This window comes from Peromyscus eremicus, chromosome 6 (assembly GCF_949786415.1).
Source record: "Peromyscus eremicus chromosome 6, PerEre_H2_v1, whole genome shotgun sequence".
In the NCBI taxonomy this organism is placed as follows: Eukaryota; Metazoa; Chordata; class Mammalia; order Rodentia; family Cricetidae; genus Peromyscus; species Peromyscus eremicus.
The window spans coordinates 42,843,087-42,865,670 of NC_081421.1; the positions used below are offsets into that span (position 1 = coordinate 42,843,087).

General features: G+C 41.7%; 2 protein-coding genes and 1 long non-coding RNA gene across 6 annotated transcripts in view; 2 read left to right on the forward strand and 1 right to left on the reverse strand.

Annotated features, from left to right (window-relative positions):
• Positions 1-6,379, forward strand: part of Rsrc1 (arginine and serine rich coiled-coil 1) — a 323,363-nt gene extending 316,984 nt beyond the window's left edge. Inside the window, exons 9-10 of the mRNA XM_059265450.1 lie at positions 3,609-3,761; positions 4,377-6,379. Of these exons, the coding sequence (XP_059121433.1) occupies positions 3,609-3,761; positions 4,377-4,469 (246 nt within the window). The 3' untranslated portion in view covers positions 4,470-6,379. The remainder of the gene's footprint in view (positions 1-3,608; positions 3,762-4,376) is intronic.
• A 10,378-nt stretch (positions 6,380-16,757) lies between these two features.
• LOC131912426 (uncharacterized) lies at positions 16,758-21,360 on the reverse strand. The gene is made up of 2 exons (XR_009379626.1): positions 21,136-21,360; positions 16,758-17,145 (listed from the first exon to the last, which is right to left on the reverse strand). It is a non-coding gene; the product is annotated as an uncharacterized LOC131912426 (long non-coding RNA).
• An 83-nt stretch (positions 21,361-21,443) lies between these two features.
• The window catches only part of Mlf1 (myeloid leukemia factor 1), a 31,786-nt gene continuing 30,645 nt past the window's right edge, over positions 21,444-22,584 (forward strand). For 3 of the 4 annotated variants that reach the window (XM_059265451.1, XM_059265455.1, XM_059265454.1), the window contains exons 1-3: positions 21,444-21,458; positions 21,531-21,545; positions 21,591-21,656. In XM_059265451.1, coding sequence (XP_059121434.1) covers positions 21,610-21,656 — 47 coding nt within the window. In that variant the 5' untranslated portion in view covers positions 21,444-21,458; positions 21,531-21,545; positions 21,591-21,609. Of the gene's footprint in view, positions 21,474-21,530; positions 21,546-21,590; positions 21,657-22,584 lie in introns of all 4 variants that reach the window. The other variant, XM_059265452.1, reaches the window with a different exon arrangement.

The following is a 22,584-nucleotide window of genomic DNA, read 5'->3' on the forward strand; positions in this document are numbered from 1 at the left end:
CTGATATGTTTGGCAGATAATCCTCCAGTGTTCAAAAGAAGAGACTAAATAACCCTGTGCAGCATGGGCATTTGTGTTAACTAGGGAGATTAGGAAAGTATTTTCCGATTGTACCACCAGGTGGCAGTATTGCACAAAGCCAGCCGTTCTGTGGGCCTGTGCTGAGGTCCATTTTATGGTTGAGCCACAGTTTTCTCTTAGAGTTTCTGTCACTTAACTAAGGAGCAGCTACTGATTTGACAACCACACTCAACCATTCAACAACTCCCATGCTCCAGTCCTAACTTTTGATAGTTTTAATTTATATGTTTATTTATACTTTTTTTTTTTAAATGTTGGGACTGAAGAAATGACTTAATGAGCAAGAGCTCTTGCGAGCATGAAGATACGTGTTTAGATCCCAGCACACAGAGGGGGAAATACCAGGGAAAAAAAGCCAGGTGTGGCCACATGTGTGCTGTAGGATGGGGATAGGAGGGTCACTGGGTCCTCCGGGCAGCCAGCCTAGCTCCAGGTTCCATGAGAGACCCTGTCTCAAGGGAATAAGGCCTAGAGTGACAGATCAGAAGTCTTCATCCTCCCTGAGCCTCCATGCATGTGTACCAGCACACACACTGGAACACACAAACAATGGACAACACACAGAGGAAAAAACAAAATGAGATCTCTGTCACTTGAAGAGGAAGAATCCACAGCTCCTCCACATCTCTTCAAGGCCGTTCGTGTGGTCAGCATTTCCTCTCTAAGAGCTGAGGGAGCGTGCTGGGGTACAAAGACAGGTAGTCTTTATAAGCAAACATGGACTACCAAAAATTGATTTATTGAGTCTTATTGAATTGACAAGGGTCCCACTTTGCCCCATGCAGAATATCGGGCTTGCCTTTAACTCAACTTCATAAATGTGTATCGTATCTTTATCTCTAGGGCCATATACCTTCAAGGCTCAATAGATCAGATATATACAAATATTTGAAGCCTGGATGGCATAGGAGGGGGATATTGGCTCTAAAATATAAGAAAAGTGCCAAATAAAATTTAATAACTATTTCTTCTTAATGCCTATGAAAGCTAATGTTGTGGTTTGCGTGAATATCATTGATTATTAGGTTTAGTATTGATAAACATGCCTTCATTTGGAAACAGTTTGTGGCATAGATATCTCTAGTTTGTAATAATTTCTGCTCTTGTCCTAGAAATATAGTCTTAAGGGTCATTGTGTTTATAAGAATAGAAGTCTCTCCTGTGCATGCAGACCAGCTTCCTATAGCATGAAAATGAATTCATGTTTGAATTAAATAAAATGCTTAAAAAAAGAAATGAATGAATCTTACCATTATGAATTAATTCATCTGGGATGAAGGGATGGTTGAGTACATCAGGTGCATGTCATGTAAGCATAAGGACCTGGGTGCCATCTCCAAAACCTCATGTAAAAGTGTGGTGGTGAGCTTGTAATGCCAGCACTAGGAGAGGTGGAGACAGGTAGGATCCCTTCCATCACTGGCCAGCAGGCCTAGTCTGTTTGGTGTGCTCCAGGCCATTCTGAGACCCTGCATCAAGAAACAACATGGAGAGTTCCTGAGGAACAGCACCCAGTGTTGACCTCTGGCTTTAACACACGCACGCACGCATGCACGCACATGCACGCATGCATGCTGACGTACAAAGCTAGCTACTTACCACCACATAAGGGCTTTCCCTTCTACCAAAACAACTATAGAACTTGACAGTATCTATTGAGCAGTCTTCAGGTAGCTGACATTGGGTAGCAAAGAGTGAACATCTTACGATGAGTGAAGCAAAGTATGATTCTCCCAGTTCCTGGCCTTTGCCTGATCAGTTCCTGTGCTGGTGGAGGTGTGGCTGGGCTTAGCAAGCAGCAATCAAGGGTCTGACTGTACACTCTCTCCTCGGGCCTCCCTTCTGAAAATTCTCCTCTCAGATTGTACACACTGCTCCCTCTGGCTAAAGCATTCTCTTCCTTCCTCTTCATATGTCTAGCTGTTCTTATTCATCAGGTCTTAAATTTTACCTCCTAAATAAAAGATACTGTGCGTGGGCACCGAATCTAAACTAGACTCACCTCTCCAGTCCCCATTATTCCTATTTATTTCTTGCTAAAGTATACTATTATTAATAATTATGTATTTATTTTTATATATGTGTTTATAATCTGTTCATTCAGTCAACAACAAAGCTCACCAGCAAAAATATAGGGCCTTTTTCTAGTTTATTCTCCTTTGTATCTAGGACTTACCAAGCATTGTTTAATGAGATGGCTAAATTGATAGGTCTCCAAATTCAAGATAAAGTAATCTAAGAAAAAGTTAATTAATTTATGCATAATTCATCCTCTAGATATTTTTCATAGTAATATTTGTTTTGAACTTCATTCAGAAAATGGATGTTAAAAAGTAGATATAAGTCAAAAGAAAATAGAAAGTAAAAACAGTAGAACCCATAGATACAGAAAAAGACTCCAGAGGAGAATTGATCTCCCATTTGTCTCCTTTATACTATATTTTCATTTTAACTTCAGAGTCTTATCCAGCTCATTTCATACAATCCCTACCACCTTGCTGCTTATCCGTCACTCCTCAGGCCCCCTCCTCTGTCAAGGAAGATTGAAGTTGACCTGAATCTGCATGTTCCACTGGTTCCTTCAAAGCAGGAACAATGAGTTATCAGTCTTTGGGTGCCCAGCACTCAGGACAGTGTATGGACCGTGGAAAACACTGCATGTAGTTTGAAAAAAATAAAAGTAGCAAATTTAATTTTATTCTTACAGAATATGATGTACCTTTTTTTTTACAAGCTTTTATTTCAAAATATTGTAAGCAATCTTAAAAGATAACCTTTGAGTCCATCAATGGATAATTCACAGATCAATAAAATGTGCAGATCTGTACAATGGGATATTTAGCAACTTCAGATATGAAGTACTGATGTGCTATAACATGTATGGTTCTTTAAAATGCTAGGCTCAATAAAAGAACCAGTCACAGCAAACCACTCAGTGCATGGTTCCTTTACACAGGGTATCCAGAATAGACAGCTATCATCAAGAGGTTGGAAGAAATCAAGGGTGATTGCTAAGAGACATGGAATGTCGGAAGGAATAATGAAGATGTTCTGAAGTAGATCATGATAGCTGTTGTAGAATTTTGTTGATATGCTAAACTCCATCGTATGGTGTGCAAATTATAGTTAACAGGGATAGATATGTATAGGATAACTTTTGGATTTGCCTTTATAACTAAGGCCAACTAAATATTAGAGGTATGTTGTAATAGTTTATTATTATAATTTGATGCAAAATAAGTGTATATGTGTGTGTATGTGTGTATATGCATGCATGTGTATTTCAATAGTATAAGACTGAACACTGATTTCATAAGAAAAGCACACTGATTATCAGAAATGAAAAAAAATCCCTCCACACTTGTGTTTCTTTGAGTAACAATTTTCTTGTCATTCAGGAATGGAACCTTTTGGGATGACTATCATCTCAGAGAAGACTTACTAGAGCAATCATTGTTCAATATTAGATATATGAAACCCAACTTCTAAACATGGGTAATACTTAGATTGCTGTGTTGCATTTTCAGTCAGTAGAACCAAGTGAAGTGAAGCATGTGACTCCACCATCAGGACCAGCATCAGTAGCCGCTGACCCACCCAGCATCGGAAAGGAAATAGACCCTGACAGCATCCCCACAGCCATCAAGTACCAAGATGACAATTCTCTGGCTCATCCAAATGTGAGTCGCTTAAACCTAATGAATCTGCTCACTGAGTCACCCAAGCAGTTGTCCCTTTGTTCTGACACTAGGAAGACATACAGGAAAGGGTTCATAGCTTCTCTTGGCTACAAATGAGCAGCTGATCTCAGGCCTTAGGATTGTTTACGTATATTTAAGTCTGGTGTTGTCTACGGGTTTCCCGACTTCTAGAACGATTCTGTACTTAAGAAAATGGTCAAAAAAGGAAAGGTTTTCCTTTCTTATAACTGACAGTAGAACTTCTAACACTAGGTCGGCTCTGGTTTTTCAGCTGTGAGCTGTCACTAATACCATACTTTACTGTCTTTACACAATGATGTGATTGATGTTTCTTAGAAACAGGGTAAGAAATGAACTCACAGACACAGGGTGTGAAATGGCCAGTCAGTGAAACATCATTCAGGCTGTTCTTTTGCCTCATGACTGCCGAGCACTAACTCGTGGTGGGTGGGGTAAACAGTGGCGAGCCCTCAAGGGTTGAGCACTATACACTGCTGTTCTGGAAGCTTTCTATCAGAGTGATTTGTGTTATGTCGCATCATTTCCGAGCTACTGACGCACAGTGACATTTTCCTTCTCCTTCTCTTACTGTAGTTATTTATTGAAAAAGCTGAAGCTGAAGAAAAGTGGTTCAAGAGATTAATTGCTCTCCGACAGGAAAGACTAATGGGCAGTCCTGTGGCCTGAGGAAGAGATTCACGGTTGAGTTGACAGAAGCCTTGAAAATTTAGGTTTTTTAAATACCAATATTAACTTTTACTCTTCAAAACAATTTAGCCAGTTACATAGAAAGAAAATCTCATTTCTTCTCTCGTGTTCAACTGAATATTTGTTGGTTCGAATCAAACATTGGGAATAGTGAATCTATTGTAAAAGTTGTATGTGCATGAACATATATCCTGTTAATAAAGCTAATCATAATAATATCAGTGTTGAAGTAAATGAATATTCAGTAGTGTATCTCATTACAGTTTTTACAAAATCATGTTTTTGACCCAATATTGGATAATTATACATATATTTAAGAGCCATATTATTTAGTATAAGAGTTCATCTCCTATGTATTGTAAAGCCCTTCTTGAATCTCTTACCTCACCTTTCTTAAAATTTTTAGGTATCATAAAAGGTACCCTTTTATGAGATGTAAGCAATGACCATGATAGATTTGAACTAAAACTTTTTCTTGTGCTAAGTGTGGTGTCAAGCCTCTAATCCTAGTCCTCTGGAGGCTTAGGCAGGAGGGTCTCGACTCCAGTCTGCACGCCACAGCTAGTGCTGGGACGCTTGGACCACATGGTAGAACCTTGTCTGAAAAAATGTTTAATTAGAGATAGTTTGTATGAAGTGCTGTAAGCAGATGCAGTCCTTCCTTTAGAAATCACATGTCCATTGCATTGGTCCCTTTGCACTGCTGTGACAAAAGGCCTGGCCTGACTTCAGAGGGAAGGCTTTTGTCTATGCCTTGAGAAGTGTCGGTCCATGGTCAGCTGGTTCCACGGCTTTCAGGCCTGTAGCAGGCAGAAACACAGCAAGAGGGCAAGGCACAGGAAAGCCTCTCACTATCGGCTGTCAGGAAGCAAAGAGACAGGAAGAGGCCACAGCATACCCTTCAGAGATATACTCCACTTACCTGCTTCCCATCTGTTCCCTCCCTCCTGGCAGCCCATTCAGCTATGGACTCATGCTTTAACCCATTGGTGGAGTTACAGTCCTCATGATCCAGTAACTCTCTCAACAGGGAGTGTTGAGCCTTAAGCATTTGAGCCTTTGGGGACACCGTAGAATGCCTTTCTCTAGCAGCTGGGCAACAGAACAACTCACTGGAATCCGTACTAAATGTACTGGACAGAAGGACTCAGGTCCTTGTTGTACAAAACTAGATTTCAACCCCTGGCTCAAATACTTCCTTTTTCCATCTTGCTCTGCTTACTTTCACATGGTCTCTATGAAGGCTGGAGCTTAAGATACAGCCATGGCAAGTCCTTGGGATATGATACATAGGACACTTTGATTCCATCTTTTTCATACATTAGAACTACAGAAATTCTTGGCTCTGTTAAAAATGAAAAATATGAAGAACTTACACTCAGTTGCAAGTGTTATGAAGAAGTTTGTTTTAAATCCTTGTTTTTATGAATACATTGTCCTGATCTAAGTAGTGGCTGTCTTCCTTGGCTCTCTAAGTAAACATGCTCAGTCTGAAGGCAGATCTGCACAGGCTCACGGTAGTGGGTTCAAGAGGGATTAGTGTTTCTGAAGTAGTTTACTTTTTAGTACTTTGTATAATTTGTAAACTGTAAATGTGTTCTCACCCTCTTAGGAAATATATGTCTAGGAAAGGATATAGGCTGCCTGGCCATAGGGAGTCTCTATAATTTTCTCAGTGTGGTTGAGGCTCCCCATCTCTACAGAAATGAAGATGCTATGACCTACTTTCTAATCTACCTTCCACTCATATTCCTCGATGACAGGTACACCAAATAGAGAGGCTTGAATTAGAATGAAGTTGTATTTTAAAGAAAATGTTTTGTGGAAACAAAATCAAGTTGAAGTTTGTTTTTCTTTTTAAGTGAACAAATGAACTTGGTCCTAAATAACTTAGTGACTATTTCCTCCCTTCTTTTTGGTATGTCATTAATCTTGTTTCCTTCTGTTTCTTCCTAAAACCACAATATGACCACAGAAGCCAAATCAGATGTAATGAGGAGACTTCATAGAACATTATTAAACACATTGCCAAACTCAAACAGGATGATACACCCTGCCATCTTTAATATCCCAACATAATAAGCCTATAAAACAGAACTTTTTTTTTATGTTAGTTGGTTAATGTGACCTTAAGTGCATTGAATCAGGATTTCTTGCAAATGATAGGTGCTAATGCAAGTTAGGTTTTTAGTTCTGACACTGGGTACACTGTTAGAAAGAATAGACCAAGAACATTGTTTCTGGAACTCCCTGTTTATGAGGAGTCCCAAATGATGAAGGGACAGAGTACTTTAGGTCATTTACCTATTTTCCTGGAGCATCCTATCTAGCCTGTGAAGTGAGGATATTAATAAATGACCTTCCTGCTTTGTTTTTTGGTTTTTGTTTTTGTTTTTGAGAGAGGAATAGCATTAAGAATGTTCACAGAAAAGTACATTACTTAGCCCAAGTGAACATTTTTTTGACTTGGGGAGCATTTTAATGAAATACAGAATAAGCAGTTGCGTGGGTAATGGCTGGAAAAGCTACCCTCCAGCTTATGTGTGCTGCTTTGTACTTTGAGCTGCCCTGGGCAATAGCTCACATGCCTGCTTTGTGCTCAGTCAACCGTCCCTGATCTGCTTCCTTGACAACACCATGAGGTCCTGTTCTGTCATGAGGGAGCTGCCATATACTTATTTGAGGAATCCAGAACTTCTTCATGGTCATATTTACCAACTTATTCATTAATATTATTTTCAGTGCTTAGTTTATGCTTGACATATTATAGGGACCTTTGAACATACACAAGGTGAGTCAGTGAGGGTCGTACCATCAAGAGGCTTAGCCGCAAAGCCCAGGCATGTCAATAATGTAAGAAATCTAACACATACTGGCGGGAGAGAACCCTGGGTTATGTAAAAGAAAGAGAAATTAGTCCGAATCAAAAAAAAATTCAAGAAGTTTCATGGAAGAGATTAGAACTGAACTAAAACTAGACAGCTAAGAAGGCTGGAGCCTCCAGGCCTCACAAGCCACTGAGGCATCCCTCCCAATAGCTACTTTGGAAGTCTGGAAGCTTCCTCAATTCTTCTGCTGTGGTTAGGTCTTTCCCAAAGCTTTTGGTTTGGACATCAATCAACAATCTGTTGGTGAAATGACCAGACAACCGTTCAGTACTGTCCTAACCAAACCTACTCTTGGAACTCCCTTGTGGAAAAAGGGGCCCTCTTCATGAGAAAATATCTGAGGCTTTGCAAGAGATGAAGAATAAAAATAGAGATAAAGAACACTGTGAATTTGGGTTTGATTTAACCTTTTGCCATGAAGAAGAACTTTAAATATTTCAGCTCCAGTTTGTGCTAGTTTGTTTTTCCCTAAATCAAATAAAATGTCCAGACATAATACATGCCAAGACTACTTTTGCTATCATTTTACCCATAATTTGGCCCAATGTTTGACACAGAGATCACAACTATTTTTTTTTAATTATGAAAGAATTTCCCATTTCAAATAGCAAATCTTCTTAGCTGTCTGGTTATTTAAATTGCTCAATTGGGGATAAGGTATTTATGTTCATTTCTTATTGCTGGGATAAAATCCCTGAATAAAGCAACTTATAGGATGAAGGATTTATTTTTTCTCGTGGTTTTGAAGGTTTCAGTCCATCATTACAGGAAAGCATGGCAAAACAGCTTATGGTAGTTAGCAAGAGATGCTCGCAAGGTGTTCTCTTTCCTCACCTTTTAGAGCAGTGGTTCTCAACCTTCCTAATGTTGCAACCCTTTAATACAGTTCCTCATATTGTGGTGACCCCAAACTATAAAATTATTTTCATTGTTACTTCATAACTGTAATTTTACTACTGTTATGAATCATAATGTAAATATTTTTAGAGTCTACTTCTCATTGTATAATTTGCATTGGATTTTTTTTTTTTTTGAAGCATGAAGGTTTTCCAAATACCAGCACAATGAATGGATTACTTCTATTAAAGACTGGTGGGTAGCATTTTGTTTGTTTTGTTTGTTTTTTTAATAAATTCTATGGATAGATCAAATGATGTGAGTATGATCATTCAGGATCTACCCTATGCTGGCCTCCTATGACTTCCTCTCCTTACAAAGAGATCAGTTTTCAAAAACTAAAACTTGCCGGGGTAGTAAGACAACACAGATCAATTTTCAGAAACTAAAACTTGCCAACGGTAGTAAGACAATACCTTCAACTCCACAACGTACCACTTTATTTTTAGGCCTTTGAGAGGACTTGCAAAATGATACCACTACAGGTCTCAGAGTGGCGAACTGAGCTGACCCCCTCTTCTTGGGATCCTATACATGGTACCCAGACAAACCCCACAGTGTGAAAACTCTGCCTTCAGAAGCTTTTCAGCAATGAGCTGCCAAGGCCTCGTGTCAAGCAAAATCCATCATGTGTCTGTCTATCTCCATGTTCCAAAAAAATCATAAAGTTAAAATGCAGCTTTTTTTTAAAAAGCATAAACCACGACAATGTGTTGAGTACTTATATTAAAGACAGGTTCTTGTAGGGGGTTTATTTGTTTTTGTTTTGATTTGTTGTTTTCTAAAAATCTATGGCTATATCATTTATTTAGACTTTTTGTAGCTTAAGTAATTCTCCTCGACCTGGAGAAGATAAGTCTTAGAATTGTTAACTTTGTAACACTTTGGAATAATGGTTTTCTTTCAAAATGCTGTATGTTTGAATGACCAATGTCTACTCACGTGAGGTTAAAAAATGGAAGGTCATCTAAAATCATCTAAGTCTTATAAATATGCTTTGCTGCATTTCATAAAAAACATGTTTTAGAAATGTACCATAGAGCATAAATAGCAATGGGAGGCCTGTGTCATTTAGTAGCTCTTACCAGGAGCACTTGACCTTTCAAGGAGAAACTCCTTTTCACATTGGCGCCTGTCCTCTTGCCTGTGCTGGTCTTCACCGTTGTGTGGTCCACCTTCAGCAGGGGCACTGGTGAACCTCAGAGACTTTCAGCAGACTTTTATAGTTGACAAGTGACTGGCACATATGTTACTGCTCACCACAGGCTTTAATTTGAAGTTCCAACTTTAAGTATTTTTAACTTAAAATAACTGTGGTACAATTTCCAAGAAACGTAGTTCAACTAATTCTTAAGTTCCTAGGGAGGATATTTAAACCTAGACCTGTGAGACCTTTGAATAGGAGTGATAGAAAAATATGTCTTTTCTCATTTGAAAATCTCTTTTGGAGTTACCACAATCCGTGACAAAATGTTCTATCCCTTTTTGTAATAACAAAGGCAGCATCAATCAGTAGGAGTGAAATTGTAGATTTCAATTATAAAATGAATCTGTAAATTAAATGATTGCCTGCCATCCTCCTAGACGCTGCAAGTTCAAAGTTCCCAATGTTTGTCAATATACTTTAGATAAGTTATATAAAGAAAACATTTCAGGTAGCAGTAAATCTACTCATTTGCTAGCTTTGTATAAAGGAAATAGCTTTCCTATAATGTAAAATGAAAGTTGTATATTAAATTATTACTTTACTTGTCACAGTTGCATGGGCCAGCCTGTAGGAATACCTGCCACCAAGCCCTCGCAGCCTGAGTTTGACCCCATACTGGACATGATGAAAAGGGAGAACTGCCTTGCACACGTTGTTCACTGAACTCACCCCGTGGAAAATAAGCAGAGAAGACGGTGAGGTTGTGGGAACAAAGTATAGACCTTCAAGGGCACACCCTCAGTGCCCTGCTTCCTCTACCCAAATCCCATATCTCTGTTTCTACCACTTTCCAAAAATGTCAGCTGATTATGCAGCCGTTTGTGAATTAAACCAGTGGATTTAGGTTAGAGTTTTCATGATCCAAACATGTCCTAAAAGTCCTACCTTTGCGAGTTACACTGGGAACCACACCTTGGGGGAATATTTAATATCGAAACCATAGTAGGATATAGTATTTCAGTTCATTCATAGCAGGAAATTTCTGGATAATTATGATGTGAAGTTTTCTCAAAAAGCCAAGTTCTCTCAAGAAGCCACATTTGTATTGAAGATCCTACAAACTTACTGAAGCACCGTGATTATGGAGAGATGGAATATTCCAGATCAAGAGCCAGAATGATCTTAGGCTTCATCAATGCCTTTTAATAACCATTTGCCATCATTCTCTGTATCTAATCTAACAGCCTCATAACTACAAGTAAAACTTTTAGAATGTGTCATTAAGCTTAGCAGAAAGCTAGCTTCCACCAATCTTTAATATAAGAATGCTATATGGTAACTTCTGGAATCCATGCAGAGGTTTCCCCATGGCTCTACTGGACCTTCCTATATCCCACAAAGGCCCTTGGTAAAGACGCTGTGGTGTCTTGAATGAGAATGGCTCCATAAGCTCAAATGTTTGAATGTATGGTCCCCAGATAGTGGAACTGTTTGGGTAGGATTAGGAGGTATGGCCTTGTCAGAGGAGGTGTGGCCTTTTAGAGGAAGGTGTGTCACTGGAGGTGGGCTTTGAGGTTTCAAAAGCCCACACCAGGTCCAGTGTTTCTCTTTCTCTGCCTGCTGCCTGCAGATCAAAAGCTGCTGCTCCAGCACCATGCCTGTCTGCTTCCTGCCTGCATGGGCATGGATTCAACTACCCTCTGGAACCACGAGCCTGAAATTAAATGCTGTCTTTTATAAGAGTTGCCTTGGTCATGGAGTCTCTTCACAGCAATAGAACACTAACTAAAATAAGCACTGATTTCTTTCTTTGCTTCTATGACTGTAAAAGTTCACATGGTCCCTTCCATGATAAGGAGCGTTATTCAAGCAACCTGAATCTCTATCCCTGGAATTTGTCATTCATTTTTGGCTCACCATAATCTATTTTCTTTCAAACAAACTCTGTGTTTTACATCAATCATAAGCAAAATTTTATCAAAAAAAAAAAAAAACTTAACTACACAACACATCTACTCATTCAAATTTCTGCTAATGTGGGAAAAGGCCTAAGCTGTAAAGGTTACTGGATGACATCATCCTTCTAGCATTGCAAATGCTAGACAAGTTCCTCCCAGTGACGTTCTATTAAGTACAGCAGCCATGGCCTTATACTCAAACATTTCAGATGTAAAGTGAATGACATGTAAGCCCTGAGAATTGCCAACCATCCATGCTTTTCAGCACTTTATCCCAGGCCAGTCCCAGCCAGTTAGAGTAGTTCTTTAAAGCTGAAAATCATCTCGTGGAGAAAGTCTGGCTTGAAGGTTCCAGCTTGACTCTGTCATGAAGGTATACATCCATGGAATGAAGGCCCAGGCAAAAGGAGGCACAACGTCATCCATTTAACTCTGGTTTCTGTCCAGCTTGACAACTTAAGTGCTTTGGTTTCTTAACTAAACCTTCTCTCTTCTCAAGGGAAAACCAAAAGGAACTTTTCATTCATCATATATTCAACACATAGCAAGTGCTCAATTCAATTCTAATTCTACATTTTCTAAACAAACTTTGCTGCATGATTTCTGTCTCCACTGGCAGTATCTCGCTGTCAACAGACACTTTACATTACTAACTATTGAATTACCCAGACGTGTGATCCCATGCAAATGAAACAACCAATTCAGCAGGTTTTCATTAGTGTCGTTTTCTTAGCCTGCACTTGGTCCTCAAATGACAAAGAGAAGGTACATAGGAGACATAGTCCTGCTCTCTGTGACCCGAGGTGAGATTCCCTGACTAACTTATCTAGGTAGCCAGCTCTAGAAATCAGGGGCACAAACTGCTAGAGCATCCTCTACTTATATGTATGAAAAACACATGTATTAGGAGGAATTAACTGGACAAAAAAGTGGGTTTCGCTGCCCCAGCACCAACAATCCACAAGTAGCGATTCACAGTAGTCTTTGCTACTCTCTGTGATGGCTTTGAAACATGTCTGCAGAGTTAGTGTGACTGAATGTTAATCTGTCTCTGTGGCTTGCTTGCAACCAACAGATTACATGGGAGGTGATACAACTTAATGCACCCAGCTAGTTCAGAAAGACTTAGGCTTATGCCTAACTCTCCTGGAACACTCATACTTTCAACAAGCTTGAGAAGCCACAGAAGATGATCAAATACTAGGCCCACCATAATCTGACGAAGCCAAGCTCCTGTAGAATCCACTTGGTGTTACCTAGGGAATAATCTCAACTGAGTTTCTAGCTCTAAACCTGCATCAACCACCAGGCATTTGAGGACAGACCCTTCTCAGTCACATAGTCTTCCCACTAAGGCCCCAACACAAGCATCATCATTTGTCTGTCTAGGTTCTTTACCTACTAAATTCATGAGGCTAATAATGTGATTGTTCTATAGCTCAGGGTTTGGGGTTTGGGATGCAGCAATAATAAAACACCTACTGTACTGAGTCACTGAAAATCTGGTTAAGCCATATACCGATGAATACTGATATTTATATGAAGCTTAGTACGGTAGTTTGGCCCCCATAGGCTCATACATTTTAATGCTTCATCACCAGAGAGTGACACTATTTCAAAGGATTAGGAAGTGTGGCCTTGTTTGAGGAAGTGTGTCACTGAGGTTGGTCTTTGAAGTTTCAAAGGCCCAAGCCAGGCCCAGAGGCTCTCTTTCTTCCTACTGTCTATGGATCAAGATGTAGAACTCTCAGCTACTACTCCAGCACTATGTCTGCCTGCATGCCACCATGAACCCTACCTACCATGATGATAATAGACTAAACCTCAAATGGTAAGCAAGCCCCAGTTAAATGTTTTCTTTTATAAAAGTTGCTGTAATCATGGTGTCTCTTCACAGCAATGGAACACTGACTAAGACAGTCGGCTTTATGCTGGGCAATTATTACTATTATTAGAGAGGCTGCCTGGCCTGGGCCCCTGAACTTGAGCTGCAGAGTTCAGATTCACTGTTGCAAGCTTCTCTGTTTCATGATCGAGTAAAGGGCAGCTGAAATTTTCCATCATGTCAAGTTCCTACGTGATGGGAATTTATATGTGTAAAATATTTAACATAAGGCTCAGGACAAAAAAACAGCCAATAAAAGTAGGAATAATACAATTCTCTGAGTTTATATTTGTAGTCATTATGCTTTTTAGGGTAATTTTTTTTCTCTCATGAGCAATTTTCTTATTTTTATAAAGCAGTTTCACCATAGACATTTATGGGCACTACCTCCTTGTAAATGTGTTTGGACTAAATGATAAGTAGAGTTAGAAAATGAGAGGCCTGTGTTATAACAAAAATTGGGTTATTTAGTGTCTTTAGCTGAAAAGCAGCATGTTCTCCAAAGCTGACTGTCATGAGTAAGGCTCTATGAGCCATAACCATCAAAATGACTGTGAATTAAGAGAGAAAATTAATTCCCAAAGGAAATCACTGTAGATCTCATTATTTCAGGAATAACCCACCTTAGGACTTTAATTAAAAATAATATTTATTCAAAATAAATGAGTGCTGGCAGGTTTCTGCAGAAGCCATAATCTTGGTTATGCTAAATCTTCTTATATTAGTGCTGACATCATTAATCTCCTTTGAGATGCCCTCCAGTCTGACAGCCCTCGTAGCACAGGGGCCATTTCTTGCAGAAGCCTTTTTATCTTCACTGAAGAGTTATAATTCATGCAGATACCTAATGTACAAAAGGCCTGGGCAATTAGAGACATCACTCTGAGATCTTCACTGGCACTTTATCATGTCAGCAAGTACCCCTTAATGAGTTTGTTCTCAGACAGAGGCCAGTATCTCCACACAGCCATCAAATTAATGGTGGCTACCTTATTGCTTTATTTATGTATACCTACCAGTATCCATTCTAGAAAAGCATCAGGTGTTTTTATCAAAATTCAGAGCATAAATCTAGATAAAACACAAAGTTCATTAAGTCAGAAGAAAAAAATCAGCAAAAGGAGACTGAAAGCAGAAATAGTAAGAAGTTAGAAAGATTCAGGCCAGTATACAAACTGTGCACTCCAGTGTTTGGTTAAGACACACTTTCAAATTTGTCAGCTGATTGTTGGCTCCTGTTTCAAGTCCAATACAGTAATTAACTCTGATAATTTTGCTCTGGCCTATTCTGATTACTGATGTACAAGTTACCAGGAGACATGTGAACAATTAATACATAACAATGTGCCTGGCCTAACATACGTCAGCCGTGAGCTTCAATCTCCAGTATTGCAATACATAAATAAAAGGAGGAAGGATGTTTAAAGTGGGCAGGAGAGAGACATCTCAGTGCTCACATAGCAGATGTAAGGCCCTGGGTTCAATCCCCAGTGTCACAGAAAGAAAAAAAGAAAAGAATGTGTGTGTGTGTGTGTGTGTGTGTGTGTGTGTGTGTGTGTGTAAAATGTAGGTTTACTACATACAACTACTGTGCATGCTAGCTCCATGACAGCAAACACTAAAAGGGTAAAATCTTGGAAGCAGACAGTTTTATTCACAGACTGTTTTGTATGGATATAAGGGCCTTTACTATTTTATTCTATTATTTTATTACTATTTCATTCTAACATCAATAGAATTATTTTATCAAAACTATATTGAAAGGCAATCTAGAAAAAAATTTAAATACAAGTATTTTAGGCCAGAAGCCAACATAATTTCAATCCAATTTAAAATTTACTAGAATGAATTTTGAAAGTAATAGAATACATTGAATCTCACAAACTTGAACTAAACTTTTGTGATCCAAGTGAAAATTGGTTTGCAATCTAAATGTCCTGCAGAAATGAAATTACTGCCTCATGACCCTGGCATTTTAAAATCTGGACCTCAATGGTGTGCCTGGGGACTGGTGTCCACTGGGTACATCTTACCTCTCCCAACACGTGATTTGCTTGCTGTCCGCGTAGTTTAGAGTTACGTGCAGAAGCCAGTGTGTGGATGTTACAGGGCTCATGTGTCTCTTTCATGCCATGAAAACACACCCTCCCAGTAACTGGATCACAAGCTATCAGCCTGCAGCCAAATTCAGCCCACGGGCTTGTTTTCTGTGGCCTGCTCAGAGGGTCTTTGTTTTTAATTAGTTGTTAACTTTAAAAAATTAAGAGAATTTGTGTAAAATCCATGTGACTGTGGGCATGAATCTCTGCAGGGACATCTGAGCGCTGTACAGTAGCAATGCTTCTTCAGCTGGAAGCCAACCCCCTGCAGCAAGCCACAGGCCCACCCCTCTGGGTCCCCACACCGACACAGCAGGATGGCAAGAGTGGGGGTTCTCAGCAGGCTGAGAGACCTTGAACAAGTGGTTTCTCAGCTCTGGCCCCTGTCTGGCTCTTGTGCAGTAGGCGTAGTAATAGTGATTACCTGTCCAGTCTTTCCAGTGTTAAAGCTGTGCCCAGCACACGGCAGAAACTCAATAAAGTTGGTTGTTACTTTATTAATGCTATTGTCATCTTTGAAGTAGGGATGGGTTCTGTGGGTCAATGTGCCTTGACTATAGGAGCTTTTATTAAGTATTCCAGACTCATAAAAACAAACACCATGGTTTCTTTCATATGTGGATCCTAGATTTTAACTTTTGCACACATAAATGTCTGTAGATAATATAATTAGAAAAGGAACCTTAACAAGGAGGAGTGACCCCTCCCCACCCCCCACACCAAATACATACTGTAGATAGCACTGAAGTGTGTGTGCCCTTACAGTGACTGGATGCTGGTAATCTTACTGTTGCAGCTAGGAAAGGGATCGAAACACATCACAAAGGAATGAAGACATTCCAGTCCTCAGGAGTTTTCAACAGATTCCCTTGAGTGTCCTGCCAATAGGGCCCCTATTGAATTCACTCCAAAAATAACTTCCAAAAATAACTCTTTAGATAGGCTCATTAAACCACTTCTGAGAACAGAGGGCCTCAGTACTATTTTCTGAAGACACTTTTCTACTTTTCAATTGGTTTGGTTCCGTAATTCTACTTTCTTTGGGCGGGGGAGGGTGTTGTTTTGTTTTGTTTTGTTTTGTTTTGTTTCGTTTTGTTTTGTTTTCTGAAATGGGGTTTTACTGTGTATCCCTGGCTGTCCTGGAGCTTGCTTTGTAGACCAGACTGGTCTTGAACTTAGAGATCCGCCTGCCTCTGCCTCCTGAGTGCTGGGATTAAAGGCCTGGATCACCACTATCCAGCTTTACTTTCTTCTTTAATTTAAAGTGTTCCTTCTTATCTATATAAATGCAAAACACAGATCTCGCCTCAAAGGGAATGAGAAGCAGCTCATTCTTAGCCAAATATAACATAGTAACATAGAGTTGGGTTGCCCTGAATAAGATGTCCCACTGTGAAAGCTATTATAGGAGATTATTAAATACAGAACCAGTGAAGTCACAAATCAAGGCATTTATCGGACACAGTAAGTAAGCCAGTTGTAGCCAAGGTGAGAAAGACCTGCTGTGGGCTTCAGCTGCTGTCAGATGGCTTTCTTGGCTATTAGGTGGGTGGAAGTTCGTGGTCTGCTAGGAATACATTTAACAGGTTTGGATAATCAGAAGGAAACAGGTTGGGCAATGGATGGCTTTTAAAGGGACTAAAAGAGCCCGAGATAACTTGGCTCTGGGTCTGCAACAGTCTCGTTTTCCGCGGTCTCAAAGTTTAATCGGCCATTTGGTCTCTAGAATCTTGAGCATGGGTACAGTCCTACTCCTTTTTTCAGGAAAATTCGTTCTACATCTATAAACACAAAACATTAGCCAACTTTTATGTACCAAATCAATATGAAAATACTACTCTTTACGAGAAAAATTTAAAAAGCACCTCTCTTTAAGAAAAAAATTTTCAGAATCTCAATAATAAAAACTTAAGAATAACAGAACGTTGATTTTTAAAACATACTAGCAATCAGCCTTATTTTTAAAAGCCAAATAGAGGAACAATCCAAAACTTCATCAAGGATAGACGGTAACGTCATACACAGTAAGGAAGAATAAACTGCCACTACATGCTCCAATAGGGGTGGGTTCAAGGAAAAAGGCAGATCTCAGAATATTACTTACCCTTGAGGGGGGTTGGCCTAGGAAGTAGCATGAGGAAGTTTTCTGGCGTATTAGTAATACCTTCTAGTGCATGCCTTTAATCCTAGCCCATGGTAGAGAGAGGCAAACAGATTTCTATGAGTTCGAGGCCAGCCTGGTCTACAAAAGTGAGTTCAAGGACAGTCAAGACGGTTACACAGAGAAACCTTGCCTCAAGCACCCCCATCAATTCCCTGGGCATCAATGTTTTCATATATAATAAGGCTCTTTTGGGTCCGGAGAGATGGCTGTAACTCCAGTTCCAGGGAATCCATCATACTAGCCATGCATGTGGTGCATATATCTGTGCATGCAGGTGAAATACCCATACACATAAAATAATATAAATAGATCTTTTTGAAAAAGAAAGAAAGACTTTCCTATCTGTAACTTGGTGGTTCACATATGCCAACTACTCCAAGGTATTATATTTCCCTCCTAAATTGTCACATGACAAATTACCTAAGCTGTCACATGACGAATTGAGTTTGATTTGGTATCTCATTCACATTTGTCCTAGTCTCATTGTATTTCTGTGATGAACACATGTTTATCATGGTTAAGAGTGATTTGTGGAGGGAGGATAGGGCATATTTCAGTTGATGCCTCCAGGTAACAGCTGCTCCCTGAGGGAAGTCAGGGAAGAAGCTCGAGGCAGGAACCCAGAAGCAAGAATTGAAGCAGAGACCATGGAGGAATGCTGCTTCCTGGGTCGCTCACTCTCTGACTTGCTCCTTACTTGCTTTCTTACACAGCCCAGGCTCAGATACCTAGGCATCATGCTGCCCACAGTGGGCTGGGGCATCCCACACCTGTCATCAACCAAAACAATTCCTCCAAAGCATGGCCACAGGCCAGTCTGACTGAAGTAATAGCTCAGTTGAGGTTCCCTTTTCCCACGTGACTCTGGGCTGTATCAGGTTGACATTAAACTCACCAGGTGCAGTATCTATGCACTGTTAAAAGAGGTGCTGAGACTGGAGCACAGAGTCCCTGGGTACACTAAAATCAGCCTTCATGAAGATGTTTAGAACAGTCTAAAACTCCGGGTTCTGGAGAATTATAATAATGTAAAAAATCTAGCACTCAAAGCCTAATGAGATCTTCTTTCTTGGGCACTTGAAATAATATATTAGAAATATATTGAAAACTCTAAGGTGCTGTAACTGTTTGTAGGATCTCTGACAGGCAAGCTAATGCACTGGAATGTAAGATCCAATAGGCCAAGGAATTTTGTATTCTAAATGGCTAGAATAGTGTCTGAGATGTAACTGGTCTTTCTTAAATAACTTGTGAGGTAATGGGTGAAAAAACCATGGACCTCGCTGACATTTTGAACTCTTGCTGTCATTAGTAGAGTAGCAGAACTGGCTTTATTTCATGCATTTCTCTGGAAGTCTTCCCTTGACTTGGTCAGTGTTTTTCCAAATGAAACATAAGCAACAGTGTGGCTAGAGATTACATGTGTGAATATGCAATTTGCCATACAAACATACTACTATGTGACCCTTTCAAACTTTACAGGGAGGCAAAGTAGGATGGCAGAGATAATATAATCTTTGGAGCAGGACAAATCTCAGTTTACAATGAGCCATCAATTCCCTGGGCATCAATGTTTTCATGTATAATCAAAGATAAACATCTTAGTATACATGGTATTGGAAGGTTTAACCAAGAAAATGTACTTGAAAGCACTTAGGACAATGTTTGGAACATAAGAAGAATAAGTGAGAACTATTATCCTAATCAATAAAGCTTTTTATTTTACTCTCTGAAGGTGAGTTTCAAGTCACATGAATAGAGCATGTTAGACATCAGGCACCTTTGTACAGGCCCGGAAAGTTCAAAAGATATCTGTTTCCTTCCTATAACATTTTTCACAGATTCACTTTCTCAGTAAAGACCTTGTGGCATCCCCTATTTATAACTGTGTGCACCATGCCCTCCCACTCTTCCCGATTTTTTGGTTAACACTTACCACCTTTTAGTTTCTAGCCCACCCTCATACAACATAAACCACAAGAGGGCTTTACAAATAATAGATACCATAATTGTCTTTACAGCCAGTTCTGAGGCCCTCTCCTCTCAGCCTGCTCTACACCCCTATTGCTTCCTTAGTGGGGTGTCCATCCTCTCCTGACCCACCCCTTCTTCCGTTTCTTTTTAAAATAGATGTCATGGGCTTTTTGGTTCCAATTTACATAAGGTGTCTAAACTGCATTTGTATACTCTGGATGACCTCTGCCAGCCTGCCCCTGGACTCAAGGTCTCCTGTTTGTTTTAACAGTGTGGCAAACTTCCATGCAACAAGATGAAACTTCTCACAATTTTCTTTATTTAGTTTCCATGCAGAAGTATTTTAATATTATTATTTTTCATACTACTGATTGGAATCATTTTGTGTTTTTTTTTTAAAAAAAACTATGGTCTCTTTTATGTTTGCTTTATATTTTATATTGTGCTAAGCAGAAACTAATTCCAGATGTTGTACAGAAAGTTTTGCCATAGAATTAGTTTACAAGTTCCCTGATCCATACGAGCTCTCTGAGCATCATGCTGAGATCAGAGGAAAATTAAAATAGCCTATTTATTTCCTGGAAGGGCTGTGTCATCTTAGACCATGAAGCCCGCCCTGCCTCCAGCCAGTAGTCCCAGGGAAGCAGGACTGCCAGAGAAACCTGGTGAAGTGGGGGAAGGGTAAAGGTTCAAAGGATTACATTTCCAGCTCCAAAAATAACCCTGAGCACTCCTGCCTCCTCCAAATCAGCCACACACACACACACACACACACACACACACACACACACACACACACATCTTCCAAGCGGCAGCATGCCACCTCTCTCCCACAGGGCCCTGAGGAGCCATGGACACCCCTCCACCTCCCGAAGGGAACTCTCCAGAGAGTGTGGGGACAAGGGAACTGAGGGTGTGCATGTAAGACGACTTTTCTCCCTTCCTTGTCATTTTTGTCTGTCTCTTCTTTCTCCTCTGTCTCCAGCTCTGGGAAGGGCCTAGAGAGTACTTTCCAAACCTCAACAACTGGATAATAACTTTAATGTTGCCCCCTCCCTCCATAATACCATATCCAAATCTCACCAGTACTGTTCCTTAAAGATCACTTAAAATGTTTGGTCTTATCATTAAGGTGTCGAAGTGCTTTAAGAGGAAAACCGTTCCTTGTCATAAATAGGTTTCTTTATGCTATGATGGAAATAGTAGAAATAGAATTTTATTAGATATGGCCCCTGGCTTCAGATCTTGGACCCCAAACCTGCTTGTTAAGAATGCTGGAAAGGTGTTAAACATTTATGGGCTTCAACGTGAGATCTGGTCCTTGAAATGGACAGGGAGAGGACCAAAAGCAATTTCTTTTCTCTCTCTCTTTTTTTTCTTTTTGATCCTATGTCTACATGTTATTTATGTATTGCTTTGAGTTTTAGATCATAGAACAGTTTTGTTTTTGAAGTCTATAGCCTTCGTCTTGTTTCCTTCAAGAAGTGAAGACACTGCTTGGAAACTGAACTCAAAACACCTTTCTTTATTTTATTTGGCCAGCTACCAGAGAATGGCCGGGACCAAGGGCGATCTGGCCAAGGTCACAAAGAGCTGCTCTAATGTTTTGGTTCCCGCTCCCTCTGATACCAACCAAGCTCTCTCAGGAGCCTCGCTGAAAGATCGCTTGGGCCTCCAGCCAAACTTCAAGCCCGCCGTGTGTTTACCGCGGTTGCCATGGTAGCCTCGCGCGGCCCTCCGCCTCGCCTTGGTGACGTCACAGAGCCGGACCAATGGGAACGCGGGCAGGCGCCAGGCCCCGCCTTAGTCGCGGGCGCGGCCTTGGCCGCAGGCAGACGCGCGAAGCGAGCGGGGAGCAGGCTGCTGGCGGCGCGGTCAGCCGCGCCCGTCTCCACCCGGTGCCCGCCGCTCCTTGCCGCCCGTCTCCACCCGGGGCCCGCCGCCCGCCGCCCGTTTCCCGGCTCCACCCCGCGCCCGCCGCCCGTCTCCACCCCGCGCCCGCCGCCCGTCTCCACCCGCCGCCCGCCGCCCGTCTCCACCCCGCGCCCGCCGCCCGCCGCCCGTCTCCACCCCGCGCCCGCCGCCCGCCGCCCGCCGCGGAGCCACGATGTTCCGCATGCTGAGCAGCAGCTTCGAGGACGACCCCTTCTTCGCGTGAGTGGGCCAGCCGCGGGCTCGGGAGGGAGGGAGGGAGGGAGGGAGGGCAGGGGGCGGGGCGCCTGGACCCCACAGGTGTGTGTGTGGAGGGGGGGGCTGTGAAGAGGAGAGGGGGTGAGGAGGAGAGGGAGTGAGGAGGAGAGGGGGTGAGGAGGAGAGGGGGTGAGGAGGAGAGGGAGTGAGGAGGAGAGGGAGTGAGGAGGAGAGGGAGTGAGGAGGAGAGGGAGTGAGGAGGAGAGGGAGTGAGGAGGAGAGGGAGTGAGGAGGAGAGGGAGTGAGGAGGAGAGGGAGTGAGGAGGAGAGGGAGTGAGGAGGAGAGGGAGTGAGGAGGAGAGGGAGTGAGGAGGTGTGAGGAGGAGAGGGAGTGAGGAGGAGAGGGAGTGAGGAGGAGAGGAGTGAGGAGAGGGAGTGAGGAGGAGAGGGGGTGAGGAGGAGAGGGGGTGAGGAGGAGAGGGAGTGAGGAGGAGAGGGAGTGAGGAGGAGAGGGAGTGAGGAGGAGAGGGAGTGAGGAGGAGAGGGAGTGAGGAGGAGAGGGAGTGAGGAGGAGAGGGAGTGAGGAGGAGAGGGAGTGAGGAGGAGAGGGAGTGAGGAGGAGAGGGAGTGAGGAGGAGAGGGAGTGAGGAGGAGAGGAGTGAGGAGGAGAGGGTGTGAGGAGGAGAGGGAGTGAGGAGGAGAGGAGTGAGGAGGAGAGGGTGTGAGGAGGAGAGGGAGTGAGGAGGAGAGGGAGTGAGGAGGAGAGGGAGTGAGGAGGAGAGGGAGTGAGGAGGAGAGGGAGTGAGGAGGTGTGAGGAGGAGAGGGAGTGAGGAGGAGAGGGAGTGAGGAGGAGAGGAGTGAGGAGAGGGAGTGAGGAGGAGAGGGGGTGAGGAGGAGAGGGGGTGAGGAGGAGAGGGAGTGAGGAGGAGAGGGAGTGAGGAGGAGAGGGAG